At 41.5% G+C, this 15034-nt stretch overlaps 1 protein-coding gene across 2 annotated transcripts in view; it reads right to left on the bottom strand.

Annotated features, from left to right (window-relative positions):
- Positions 1–3308: 3308 nt before the first annotated feature.
- Positions 3309–15034, bottom strand: part of LOC131879272 (obscurin-like) — a 68340-nt gene continuing 56614 nt past the window's right edge. The window contains exons 5-8 of one of the 2 annotated variants that reach the window (XM_059225546.1): positions 13615–13795; positions 13044–13177; positions 4216–4733; positions 3309–3981 (exon numbers count right to left, since the gene is read on the bottom strand). In XM_059225546.1, coding sequence (XP_059081529.1) covers positions 4396–4733; positions 13044–13177; positions 13615–13795 — 653 coding nt within the window. In that variant the 3' untranslated portion in view covers positions 3309–3981; positions 4216–4395. The remainder of the gene's footprint in view (positions 3982–4215; positions 4734–13043; positions 13178–13614; positions 13796–15034) is intronic. The other variant, XM_059225545.1, reaches the window with a different exon arrangement.

Below are 15034 nucleotides of genomic sequence, written 5' to 3'. Positions count from 1 at the left end.
CGAAATATTGGTAGAAGACACAGAGGTGGATGTCGAGATTTATGAGCTTCCCACACCTTCAGTGGCTACTTTTGAAAATGTGGACACCGTATCTACCACAGACGAGGAGATCATTTCCCAAGACACTACCGTTCCACCTTTTGTGTTCCAAACCTATGAAGACGTGACCACTCAAACAGAGGAAAAATCTGTTGCCAGTGTCATTGCCACCGAAAGTACTGAGCAAACTACAGAACAACCCGTGGTCGGAGAACTAATTGAGCNTGCTGAATGGGGAAGAGCGGGGCTCAAAATTGTGCTGCCATTTAACAACAGGTGTTTGCAGCATCAAATCATATTATAATAGCAATACGTTATTGTTCATATCTCCTTCTTTAAATTCCGTTGGACTAAATTGAATCATGGTTGCAAATCATCAACAATAATTAGTTGAGACCACATCAAAATTTCAGTTTTAGATATGAAATATCCTAAGTAATATTCACTCCAGGAAAAGGTAAAACATTTAATAGTCATATTCGGTACATATTTTAAAAAAGGCTAATGCAGAGCGAAATTTCCTTTGGCTTGAGAATGTTGCATTAAATTTCCCAACTGTCTCCATATCCATCCACGATTTAGGAATGTCAAAGGTTTCTGACAAGAAAGCTTGATACGCTTGAGAATTTCCAATACCGTTTTCCATCGTGACTTTTTGGAGTTATGGTTGCAAATCTTGAAGAATCGTTAGTTGAGACCAGGAAAATATCTCATCTTAAGATGTTGAATTTCTAAATCATATTTACTGCAGGAATAGGTAAGTCATTAAATGCTAATACTTTTTTACTTAAAGTAGCTAAGTATTTAAAAAGAAATTAAATACTACAGAAGAGTATCATCTTTGAAATGTTGTCGAAGAAAATTTCAAATAACAGCGAAAAAAAACGATGCCAAAAATATTTTTTAGGGATGATTTATCAAATAAGCAAAATCATTCTTACAGCGTCAGGTAATTTATGACGTTTATTGTTATTATCTAATGTAGAATAAAACATTGTTTTGTATATCTATTTTCATTTTGACTTTCACCTTCCACTCTCAAATATCCACGAAGCATAGGATTGAGACTGTTTTAGACATGCAGTTGTTTAAATTTTGAAAGGTCACTTTTTTTTCTACAATATATTTCCCATGGAACTTCTTGTTATATAAACATAATCGAGAATGGGAGCAATGGTGTGCTAAGTAAATAAACCATATCAATGCTCATTAGTGCAACGAGTTAACAGGAAAACTTCAAATTTTAGAACTGTTGAAAACAAAACAACCTATTGATATAGAGAAGTATGGCATGATGGGACAAAAAGATAAAATATTGATCATCTGAATGAAAATCAGAATTTTAGGAGAAGTAATTGCATCGAGTAACGCCAATACATTTTTAGGCAAGGAATGGTTCTGTAATGAATTAGTTATTTTGGCCAAAGTAATTGCAACTATAATCCGTTCATTTTATTGAGGAACAACTAACGCCCTGCACATTCATCGCATTTGATAAGGAGTTGTTTTAGCAGAATCTAAACCTAAAGCTAATTTTCTCCTCACTGTTCAGATAGAAAATAGATCATGTTTCATATTTGTATCAGGAATATTTGAAACAAAAAAAGAATGCATTATTCATTAGTGCTTAAAAGAGCATTAAACTCAATTGTTGACTTAGCGTTTTCATGATTTTAGCAAAATTGAAGGAGACAAAAGAACAAAAAAGAAAATCGGAGCCGATCACACGGATGTACGCTCGTAAGTAACCTAATAGAGATAGAGCGTCTAGATGCATGAAAAAACGAGGGAAATACCTATTGCAAAAGAAACTACTATTGCACAGATTTCTTCCTCATATCAGGTTATTAATTGCGTCACAATACTAAATCGCGAATTGGCCAAGCGTTTAATCAAATATGAATATTGACCAGTCCAACATTCAAGGATGTTTTTCATCCGCTACGCCCAATTTAGCACCGGTGTGAATACTGTAGTTATGTGAGTAAAGCATGTATCGTCTTACCGAATTAATCAAAAACAGTCATTTCGTTCTTGCAAATAAACATCATTATATTTATCAAATGAACAGGCCTCCATTCCTCATAGTGTATCTATCCAAGATAGACAAAATGTAACTTTGAAGCTTGAAGACTTCGGAATTGCGAAGGAAAAAAAAACAGTTACTCATGCATGTATTTTGATATTGATTTGACATTATTCTTGAAATAAGATAAACGTTAAAAAAATTATTAGTCCCTTATAAATTTTATGCAACTTTGATTGACCGTGCGCTCTAATAAAACAGTGACCTCTGTAAAAATATCAGTGATCAGTGGATTTCACAATGTGTGGCCTCGGTGATGATTTTTGATACAAAATTTCAAAGTTTAGGGAGTAAAAAACGATACATTTTTGACGACAACCATATATGTGTTTCGAGATGTAATTTAGGTCCAAAGAAGTTCTTGTATTTTTGTTCTGATTTATTGTGTTAAGTGCAAAGCTGTAAGAGGTTTGGTGATTTCATCGATCAAATTCAGAAAGGGATTTTTTGGAAGGTGTGTATTTCAAAAGAGAGAGCACGTTCATAAATGAATAAACAGGTATTTTTATCGTTATTGGCAAGAACAAATAAAATGTCAGAGGGGGTTTAAAGAATTTGTTTGCAGTAAAGGATGAGTTCATATTACATTTCAAAAAATGTCGTTCAATGTTACTATATATGTAGTTCGTGAGGTAAGAAATATTTTCAACATCAACTTATTTATATCATGTCACTGTCTTCTTCAATGAGCGGAACAATTACTCCAGGCATTAATAATCAAGTACGCGCCTTTTCATGTACTTTGATAAAAAAAAAAATACAATGAAGCGGCCAGACCTAAAATCATCGTAGGAGTTTCTGTCTCAGTTTACCACTGATAAAGTGTTTCTCGAACTAACAAACAACGACTTTTTTCTAGTTGAAGCATTGGATGTCTCTTGGAGATTTTGGTTCGATCCATCACTTCTTGTTCCTATCTAGTTGGACTGAGCTGTTCCAATGGGGACCCAACAAACCAAGGGCCGCCAAGTTACTGAGGCGAAACGAGAATCCTCTTTGGCATCCTCAATTTCAGCACGAAAAAGTTCATTTCACTGGCGGCCTTGGTCTTGGCCTTTTTTTCTTCCTGGCAAAGATTGAAAATCGAGCTGTTCGGTCGGCTTTTTGATTCAGCAAATGACGCTTTAATTGGCTGCCATTGTGTCGGGGAAGTTCCAGAGACAATTTGAACTTTTCCCTCTTCCGTCGAAGTTTTTTGTGCCGACTTCATCACGACGAACTATCGAAGGAATGTACGACGTCTTTCAGAGCGCTTGGTTCCATTCCAATTTTCGACTTGATCTTCATCAGGGAACCAAAGACGGAGGGATTACGCCAGAGGCTCCCTGGAACCTTCAGTCATCACACGAGGAGCCAAGTGACTCCTCGTAGAGTAGTAGCCTTGGACTGATAAAGCAAGAGTGGATCAGGAGACAAAAAAACACTCATTCCAGGCCTGTTTTTGCTTAGTGTAAGCCGTGGATCTGGGCTCAGGTAATCCACATTGTAGATTAGAACGAATAGTTCCACGTTGGACAATGGACATCAGCCTTGTGGGGGATGAAGAAAATTCATCGCTAAAATTTATATATTGAGGTTCTGCTGGGCTCTCCCCCCATTCAAAATGGAAAAAGTGCTGCTGCCGCGCCTTATTCAAACAAAGTGCCTTCTGGACTTTTAAGGGTCTGAAGTGCAGTACGGCTCGTGGTTTTCTCGGCGAAGAACAATTCTTTTCGTATCTCTGGTTTTGAACAGTCGAGGGGAGAGGGTGGGTTGTCTTCTGGGTAGAACTTCACACTTGACCTGGAATTCTCGAGAGCAGCTCCAATATTGGAGCAACTTGTTGGGCATGAACGAAGAATGTTCCATCATCAGATCTAGAATAGGAATTAATTAAGGAGTGAAAAGGACATCGTCATCATCTCGCGAGGCATCACAACATCCACGGCCACAACTGGAGGCTAACTAACCCTCATAGTTAGGGGCCATGCCTAATGAAAGATTGACCCTAATAAAGAATGTCACGTCCATCAATATTGAATCTCAGCTAGTTACAAGGATCAAGACATACTACGTGAACATACATACTCAACCTGTGACTTGGCACTTACTTACTCGTGAAAATGACTCACACCAGGTTCTGATCCACACTAAAACCTCAAGGTTTGATTAATCAATCTCTCTTCTGTATGGACACAACTTGGCATTGGGCGGGGTTTTTGAAGTTTTTTTTTGATATTTGTCGGAAATCAAGGGAGGCGCTTGGCATACAATTGTCAATATGTGCCCCATCACCTCACTTGAATGAAGAGGCCGACAGAACAGCTCCTCGGCCTCACTCCCGAGGCCTGGGGGTCGAAAAACCTAGGACGATCTTCATGGCTATCAGTGGTCTCATTTCCGGTTCCATCGTGTCCATATTGGTGAGTTTGACTCTCGTGTTCCACATTTTTGGTATGGCCATGGATTTGGGTGGAACGGCTCATTGTTGGGGAGGTACCAGGGCCATAATGCGACCTTTGTTGTACATATTGAGTGAGAGCCAACAAGGCCAGCAAGGCCAATAAGGACCATGCGCTCTGAACTCTCTGGGATGACGACCCCGACTGCATTGCCGCAGGGATTTCGCCTGAAAAGAAGGACCAGATCCAAGTCTTAGGGATGATAATGCCCTCTGATGCCGGACTTTGAAACACGCCTGAGTCAGCTTTCATCCAAAACCAATTTCCTTCCAAATCATATCGGTTCATTTTCAATACACGTGGGAGCCTTGCGATTAATGTGACACCAATGCAAATCGAACGTTTTGCTGTAGTTACCGATAATCAGTTTCTGCGCCGGGGCCCAAAATTAATTAGCTCAAGTCAATGTAGAAATGAGGTTGACTTGCAATCTTGCATCCAAGGAAACGATAAAGGGGGATTTCTGACGCAGTACAATGTGCAGTATCTTCAGTTTCCTTTTCCTTCCTTCCTTCCTTCCTTCCTTCCCTACCCATCCACCAAAGACAAAACTTTGGATTCTACGAAGAACGGTAAACACCTTTTTAGCATGTTTTTGATGTTTTGCCTCCCTTATTTCGAATTTATGGCGAGTGCTCGCATTTTCATGAAAACAAAAAGTTGTCTGGCAGCATTGCCAACCTCCGAGGATATTGGGATATTTTCATCGATTCGAGTTTGAAAATGTCATCCCAAAGCTACAAGTACGTCGGGTTCTTTTTCGAAAAAAGCCTGATTTATGGCCGCTGTCATCAGTTACAGACCATTCTTGTATGTTGTGACTATTTACATGGCAGCATTGGCAATCTGCGAGGATATTGGGATATTTTCATCGATTCGAGTTTGAAAATGTCATCCCAAAGCTACAAGTACGTTGGGTTCATTTTCGAAAAAAGCCTGATTTATGGCCGCTGTCATCAGTTACAGACCATTCTTGTATGTTGTGACTATTTACATGGCATCCAACGCTGCGTTTATTTGGACAGAGGCTCCGAGATAGTAGAAAAACCATTCAGAACAGGCCGAAGTACTTCAGAAATGGGGTCACTAGGTGGGATATCCAATGGAGGCCTTTGAATAATTGATCGCATCTACGGGATCTCAAACATGGAAGTGTGCTTTGACTCGCGACCCTTATTTCAAACTTAGCCTGAAATGTAGATTTATCATCTGAGACTACTCGAACCAACTTCCAAATGGCCTGCCGTTTAAATGGACACCTTTAGATGGCTTTTCTTGGATTGATTGGAACCAATCTTGGACATTTTCAAGCGTGGTCGGCCATTAGAAAAAGGAAGGTCGAAGTTTTGACACTGTTTGATTTTGATTTTGATTTTTGAAAACATTGTTTGATGGAATGGAATGGAAACTCGTGTTCCATAAAATTGAAAGTTAGGCTTATCTACTCTGCTGCACAATAAATACTTGGCAAGAGGACTGATTTTCTCAATGTGGTGGGGTATGTTGCTTGGTTTTTGTATAGCGTAATTACTAGCTTTTGATCTGAGCCTCAACTTGAGTCGAAAGTTGAAAGACCCACTACGTCCTCTTTGTGACATAAGCCCAGGTAGGCTCCCGGAAAGAAGAACAAAGTTGGCTCTTTATAATTAAAAATAGCACTTACAGCCCTTTGACCCACTCTCTCCATCATTGGAGACGTTTTCTCGACCAACAAACCAATGCTTAGTCTCGACACACTCTAAACGCAAGCCGACTATAAAAAGCCAACTCATTTCACACGGCCTTGCTTATTCGATCCGAAATAGGCGTACTCTTCAATGGAAACCAATGCATCCATTGAATCTGCTCATTTGAGAGGAACCAAGTGGAAAAGTCTTCCCCCAATCTCTCTCCCACACACATACACACTCACACACACACAATCTCACATACTCGTACTAGGCCACACAAAACCGTTTGATTGGATTCTCCGTGGCTAATATAATGAAAGATGAGAGAGCGCCTCCTCGTATTGGACTGTCTATAACTACCGGCCCCTAGAACGAGGAAGAGAGGAAGGAGCTCAAACAAAATTAGTGGCCTTCCATCGTGATGGTCAGTTTGTTCAGGCCGATCTATTGGTGGCAGGAAATTACGATTCTTTCGCCAATGGGTACCTTCCTCGATCATATTGGGTTCCTGGAAAGGTAAATTGGACCAAGACAGGTGGGCTTTCTAGATGGATGGGTGTTCTGACCTAAAACAAGCTCATCTAAAATCAAAGAACATTCCACTTGATCACCAGTGTGTATAACAACAACAACAACAACAAATGGCAGTTACTTCATTTGCTCTAATCCAATATGACTTGTCACATCATGGTCTCTGCAATATCGAAGTGTCGCTAGCCTTCGGGGGAAGAATGAAACTGTGCGGAACATTTGGTTCCACTGGGTGCTGGCTGCATGCAGCACAGAGGTGAAAGTGGTGCGGTTAAAACAAGTTCGTTCAAGGCCTTCTCCTTCTGCTCCTCCTCTTTCCCTTTTCATTTCCCACTTCAAGGATTTCTAATTAATTACCAAATACAATGGAGAGGACCAACAAAGTCTCTATGGTCCAATGAGGTTAGCACTGAAGAGGCGACGAGAAACGACCGTGGAACAGTATATGCGGTGCGGGTGCGAGGGCTCATCCCACGTAGTGCGAGGGACAGGGACACCCGCACAGGCGACGAGTACGTAAAACTGGATGAGATTCTGGTGCCCAGTCAAATTGAGGTTTCAAAGTGGATTTTCCAATAGTCCAAAGTCCAATTCGGAACCGGATCTAGCTTGAAATTGTCAGATGGATAGAAGCAAAAGTACCCCCCCAAAATGACCCTTTAACGAATGCACGGGAATACCGTTGAAATGGAAAATTGCCGACCACGTGTCCATTTAAGGGGAGTGTGCAAAATCCTCGCCTCTAGTATGCTAGCAAGAGTTGTAAAAAAAGTTGTCTATTCTACCCGTTTTGTTCTATTCAAACCAATGTATGCGTGCCTGAAGGCCTGGAAGAGCCTTTGGATGGCCTCATTGGAGCCTTCTCGATGTCATGATTATGTACTTAAATCTAGTGGAATAATCCACCCGTGGCATTCATGCCGGCCGAATACAACTTGTTATCCATTCCTTAGGCCCTTGGGTCAATTTATGAGGGAACGGTTCAGTTCAGTGGGCGTGAGTTGAGAATGGAAGGCGTCTAATATTGGATTAAACACGGATTTGCCTGGCTTTACATTGTTAGATGAAGTCGATTAATATAAATGCACCGGTTGCCATGAATTATTTGCGTTCAATTCCAACCTTGCCCCTACTTTCATACTATTGGCTAAACAACTGAACCAACGTGGGCGCCGTATGAATTTGCCACAATGTGATCATATTTATCTTTAAAACCCTTGAAAATATTGCTGTTTCAAGTTTTCCCTATAGCGCAAATAAACCTCTTTGAAATCATGTATGAAAGGAATAGGAATACAGGGACAATACAAAGGAGCACCATTTCATGGGAACTGATATTTTGACAAAAAATATTCAAATATTCCATGTTCCAACGTTCTACGTGAGAACGAACCACTTGAGTCCTAGTTCTCAAGGAACAATAGGATTTGAAGATATCCGTTGAAAAAAAAAGATTAGGATTTTACTTTGAGCCCGGGATAGGCGAGTGGTACAAGAAGAGGAAAGTCGGGTAATATCAAGTATGTAAAGGACTACTCGAAGGCCAGGAAACCTTCTCCGGGGATTCGATTCTCAACGAAACGAGAACCTGGGCCGCTTATTTTCAAGGTGAGATTGATCGAGCAATCACACTAAGCAAATCTGACTCGGTAGGGATATGGTCCAAACTTTAAGTAGTCCCTGGGTGAGGAGTGTGGAAGCAGAAGTGTTAGTGGGCTTTATCCTCCGTTCCACCTCTTCCACGAACTTGATCAATCATTCCAAGGATGAAACAAAATCCTCACCCGCACCCGACCATTGGTGGGCTCGAAAAATTCTTTCTCATCCAAAAACAATCTAGTTTCCTCTCTGTCTTCCACTTCAAAGAGTTTTCCTGTTTTCACTTGGGTTAAAGCAATCCTCAAATGATGAGCAAATACAAAGACCATCATAAAAGTCCCACGAAATGAAAGATGTCTAACCCTCCCAAAAATAGGGGAGGCAAGCTGGTAGAGCGGTAATTATGCAAATTCCGTGAAAGATGTGTTATTGTGTGGTCATTAATTTGCCGAGAGTTTTTAATGGCCCTAAGCAGAGAGAAAATGATGCTACATCCGGAACGAGAACACTCACCAACGCCCACTTAAAAAAATCGACTTCAGAATCTAGTCTACTAAAGTGGCATAAAACATTTATAGTGTTCCAATCTTACAAAATCCTGTCCTATTTCAATGACCTTTGGCAATATACAGCACTATGGCCATGACAAAAGGTCTCAAAGGTAACGAACACCAACTAAGTCTCTTCGTTCCAACATAATTTTAGCTCGGTGATCTTCCAATTGCAGTACAGTGGAGCCGAAAGGAGGCTAAATTCGGAATTCTAACCCGAAAAGAGAGGCTTGGTTCCTATCCGGAAATGGGACAAGAGTTCGTTCCCCCAAATCTAGGTCTCAGCAGAATTTTGAGGTAGGAGCCCTTAGCTCTTGAAACTCGAAACTTCCTCGACTTGAGCTTTACGAAAGGCACTGAGTAGCCCTAGCAAGCAACAAATTAGCAAAAATCCCCCAAGTTCTTATCTGCTCGAGATCAAAAGATCCCCACTTTCCCCGTTTACGAGGCTTTATTGAGAAGAGCAGTCTGATTCTTTCGTTCCGCTTCTCGCCCGGAAAACAAACGCCTTCGGAAATCTGCCAACAATGTCATAATCCCATTCTTCAGGAGTACACCGCCATCATTTGGCATCACCCACTAAACCATTTGGCCACCTTTCTCCATCACTCCGAAACATTGAGAAACCACATTATTTTCATTGAGACGAAACTGACAATGACCACAAATCTGAGACTTCTCCTAAATTGGTTCACTACTTACTTGCGGATATGAGAGGACAAGAATCTCCTCAAACCAAGGAGTTGTGCAATTGGTTTCGTTATTAGAACTTGAGTTGAGAGTGGGTGTGAGTGAGTGAGAAAATGAAAGCGAATTTTCCCGACGCAACAGGGCTTCATTCTCGTGTTCCATTTTGGACCGACCCTCATTTTTGGTCCAGTTGCACTGATAAATGAGCCAACCAAAGGCTTTGAGTATCCCAGCTTTTGCAGAGGCTCCCTGTAGACCTCTGAGAGGAACCCACTATCCTCCTTTCACCTTTTTAAAAAACCAACCAAACTCACAGATTTTGGGCTAGAAGGCAGATTCTACTATATAAAATTAGTTACCTTCCGAAACCAACTAAAAATCGCCCTATGGCCTTTCCATGAGAGCCTTATTCGTTTTAGCCTGCTGAATTGTTCCCCCAAAATACTCCCACCTGATTGATATCTGCGTTTTAAAGTTTGCAATCCGTGGCTGGTCATGGTCCGTGTTCCCTTGGGATGAGGGAGAGGCCAAAGTGTTGGCCGTCTTTCTCATAAGACTGAACCAGACGGTGAAAGATATATGGAGACAACTGTACTTATGACCATTTTAAGGTGCCGTTTTTTTTGCAACCTCGAGTAGTGTTGTTCACACGACTAAAATAGGTTGGCACTCCCCGTATTACACAGAGGAGAATAATGGTCGGTTGGTTGGTACGTGCAAGATTTGGACTGCTGTAAGTAAAAAGGTCATTTCATCGTGCTTGAACATACGGACGAGCGAGGGGGAATAATAATTCTGCCAAGGAATTAGCATAGAGAAAAAGAAGTAAACGGACGAGATGAACATGCGAATGAGCTGTTAAGAGTTGAAATTTGTTGGAGAGTAAAAATTTCGCCTCGCACACCGCTCTGATGAAAAATAACAAAGTTGTACATAGAATTCATTAGAACTGAATTCCTCCGTAAAGGTCAAAATCCAAAGAAGTAACTAATGCGCCTCCGCACTACAGGAATTTTTTATCTCTCACGGCCACTCCAAAATGGACCATAACGCTTTTGCAAATTTCAACTGCGAATTGAAAATTTGCACACGCATGTCCCATGTTCCATATGATCAAGGGCACTATTGGAGGGCTGAGCATTTGAGGAACACTCTTTGATCAAGTTAAATTTTGGCCATTGGCCAAATTATTCGATGTTTTTGAATCGTATTGTAAAGATCAATTTAAGGTAGTTTGTAATCAAGGTTGATGCAAAACAAGTTCGGGGAGTGGCAAGCCAATTGAATTGCAATTATTCATTTCCTGAAGAGGGCTGAATTGTTTCGGAGCAACAAACAACTTATCCTAGTATTTTGCCCATGGGAGCCAAATAAGTTATCTCACAATTCAGACAATGCTGAAGAACCGAGGATCTCTGCTATCTGACACTTTCGAAGAGTTCCTTGAATTTGATGGGATGCTTGCGGAACAACATCAAACATTTGAAACGTTAACTTTTCGTTTTTAGATACTAACATGATCTCCCTTTTTTCTCTAGCCCTTTGGCTCTATATCAAAGAGCAAACTGAATCTTCTGAAGAGAAAAATCCATGGAACAAAAGAATGGTGGGATTAATTCGTCATGCACTTAATCTCTTAATACAATGCAACACTTGTCGATTTCTCTTCTCTCTCTGCAAGAGAATTTAGTTAGTGTTGAGGGGGCATTTGATATAAAATGCATCACAAACGGATCGTTCTTTCCCTAGAACCGTGGAAACACACATACACACAAATGCTTAAACTTGAATTTAAAAAAAATCATTTACTGTCTCCTTAGTGACGTAATATTTATTTCTTAGATTATTGCAATTGAGTCGAATCCCATCATGCAAGTACCAAGTAATGACGTAGTGTAAAAGCCTCGCATTTGGTGGGTTAGACTTATAGGATCCAGAAATTAGAAGCTTGATGCGTCGAAAGAAGTTAACTTTCCCCGACTCAAAGGCCACCACTCTTTCATGCCATGCTAACGAACAACTCGCTCTTCAAATACGTCTTGGTCTCTAACGTTTAATGTGCCTGTCATGTTGAATTTACATGGCGTAATGTGCCGCCTAATCCTTTGGTTTTCACTTTTGACTTCTCCCATATGGTATTCCAGGATGGAACATATCTCATAGATCCATCCCGGACTCAAAAGCTATTCCCAGACGGAACAAAGTGAACATGACAGAGACATAGAACAAGATGAAGGCAGGCAAGGAATGCTCACAAGCAGACAGAGGCGATGGTTGGTTCGTACCACTGCATTCAGTACACGACTCTTTGACGGAAGAAGGATTATTTCCTACGATTTTGATGGATGATGACCTCTCGGATCTCTTTTTTCCCTGCCACATCAGCCTGTGGAACTCTCTTTCTCAAAGGCCACCAGGATCACATGGGTCAGTTGGGTAGCTAGCAACCGACCTAACCAAGCATGTGTTAACAACAAGAGAACCAACGATCAACAACCAACCAACCAACCGACCAACCGACCGACCGACTTCCTAACGGACACTGAGATTCTTGCACGTCAAGGTCCTCCCACAGATGTTCATGAATATAATGATAAGAGTTGTTGGTTCAAAGAGTAATGTTTACATGCTACATAAAGGGCAACCTTTGACTATGCCATTATGCTCACACTCGGTTTTGTCCTCTGCTCCTTTCACTTTGGAACAAAATGAAGCAATGAACCCATGCGTGGAACAAGGAGGTTCCACGTCAAGATCACAACAATGAAATTTGATCTGTGAAGCTACGGAGACTGGTATTGCATTGAGCCAACTCGTTGAAGTGGAATTTATTTTCTTGTGCAATGTGCACTTTCTATTTGGGATCAAAATGCCCACTTTAAGAAATGATTGAGCAAGTGAGCTCCCAACGGAGAATCCCAGAAAGCTATTGTTCCAAGAAGTTCCAAGCAGGTTTTCAAAACACAGGTTTCATAAAACAAATCGTAAAACTGGGAGACCGTCCACCAATGAGCGGATCGGAAATAGTGGCAATAAGATATTTATTGGATTTAGAGGTTTCCTTCCTTCCTTTTTTTCATTCTTTCCTTTCAGGCTTCTGACTTCTTGGTATGTTCCCATTACCTTTACAACACTATTCAGGAAGGCTTTTCGGTCCTAGCATCTCGTCATAAAGTTTCAGTTGCCAGAGCTCACATTGGGGCCACCCAATTGTGAGTGTTCTTTCATTCTAGAGCTCTAATACACTCCCCCAAGAAGTCTATCCCCAACGCTAGGAAACATGACGAAGTAAGCATGTCTTAAATTTAAGACGGAAAAGACGATGATGATGATGGTGATGATGATGATGATAGCTGCGTTCATATAGTTCCAAAGGCGCTTTCGCTTGGCTGAGTAGCAAAGTTTCCGTGTCTGAGTGAGAGTAACGACGACTTACCATTGAGGATATGAACTGTCACAGAGGTTTGAGCATTTCTCATTCCACAAGTGTAATTCCCGGAATCTCGTTTTCCCGCCCGAGCAATGAACAATCGGCTCAGTGCTCCGCTTTTGAGGAGGTCCGTTTTCACACTGGAACAGGGAATAATGAGAGGAATTTCAGACAGCGGTTACTTCTTATGATCGTATCAATTTTCATTCTTTCAGCCACGCTTCTTTCTGTCGGGCGTTGTACGTACTACACTCCACCACAGAGAATAGAATGCGACTTGACGAGCAGCCTCGAAGCCGATTCAGCAGACGCATATTTGGTTTAAAAAAATATTTGACAAAAGTGACTTTCGAGCAGTTCCTTGAAGAGACGAGAAATTGGAGACCATCTTGCGATTTGCATATTGTCAAAGGGCTTTGCTAGCAGAGCATATATTGAAAATCCGAGCAAATGGCGCATCGGATTTTGATTGAGTGCCTTCTCCTCCTCTTTACTCTGCTCCTTGGCTACCACTTCTCGCCTTCACTTGCCAATCCAAAAATGATGTGACAGATCAGTCCGTCTTTGGGTGGCTCACCTGATTCCTCCTCGTTCCGTGTCATAGTTGAGCATCCGGTCCTCGTGGTGCCAAATGATGTATTCAGGGGCCTGACCGACAATTTGCTTCACGATGCACTTGAGCTCGATTGTGCTGCCCCCTTTGTAGTATTTCTCGGCCACTTGTTTGTCGCGCTCATCCACGATTTCAATCTCGGGAACTGGGGAAAGAAATGAGGAAATGGACAAAGCTTATTAGAATGCGTGGCTTGATGAAACCCAAATCCTACAGCTGTCAATGCTCTTTCCCAATGAAGTGGGGGGGAACACCCTCCAGGGAAAAGTAGAGCATGAGATTGAAAAGTTGATGTTGTTCCATCTATTCCCTCTCCATCTGGTGCATTTCTCCAACCCTTGATGAAAGTCGCGGTTTTGCGGCCAATGCAGTTGAGAGTCAACATTAGGCACTCAAATTTTCCTCATTCGCATCTCTTCATTGAACCATTCTATTTCATTTGGCCTTCATTTCGACCACTGGCAAAGATTGCTCGCGCCCAAAGACGAGCAAATGACCTTTGAAGCAAAGAGGTTCAACGAGAAGACCAAAATTTAGCTTCTTCGTCTGAGGACTGAAAACCAGGGCTTCTTCTTTGTACTGTACATCATAGAATAAATTTCCCCCTAGAGTTACTCCCCTCTTTTCGGGCAACCTTGGATCCGAAAGTACCTTTTGGAGCTACTCCAACTAAAATATCGCATTTTTTTGGTCGGAGTGTGTGTGCGTGCACGTGTGTGTGTGTCTTTTGGCATGGATCGAGTCATTCATTCCTTATGCATACTGTTAAGAGTGGCACAATAGTTCGAAGGACTGAGAACAAAAGATCAAGAGACTGAAACTTCTCTTCGTCTCCGCTTTCGGAATTCAAAATTTGAGCGTCAACTTGAACCAATAGGTGTAGTGTGGGGTGGATGGACGGAATTGCGCACATTGGTTCTCCCATGGGAATTCCGAAAGTTTGGACACGAGAGGTGACCATCATCTGTTGATGGCATCCAACAACCGAGACCACTCGACCATGAAGGAGAAGGTTCAAGCCATTGTTTTTGCCACCTAAAAGCGAAGGCCACACTCAACATGGCGCTCTAAGTCCATGACGTGGCGAACGACATAAACACACTATGCAAGAGGATCCCATGATGCTCTTGAGGGAACAAAAACTTTCACGTTATCAAAAGAAATGGGATCGGATGCGTTGTGGCCGTGATCGAGAAGAGCCCTCTTTCAAAGTATCCCTCTCCTCTCTTGGTCAGTTTCACTGTGTGCACTCACAAGCTTGGAAATGAAATTTTTGTTCCTTCTTCCTTTGTACGATGGTTGTGGTCCAATCTATCAAAGGATGGTGAATAGAAAAGCAACCGCGATTACAAAACCTCTCCATTTCCAATGGCCATATCAGTAC

Source organism: Tigriopus californicus, chromosome 4, assembly GCF_007210705.1.
Source record: "Tigriopus californicus strain San Diego chromosome 4, Tcal_SD_v2.1, whole genome shotgun sequence".
NCBI lineage: Eukaryota > Metazoa > Arthropoda > Copepoda > Harpacticoida > Harpacticidae > Tigriopus > Tigriopus californicus.
Note: the sequence above shows the minus strand (reverse complement) of the source record. Positions and strands in the feature narration are given on the sequence as shown.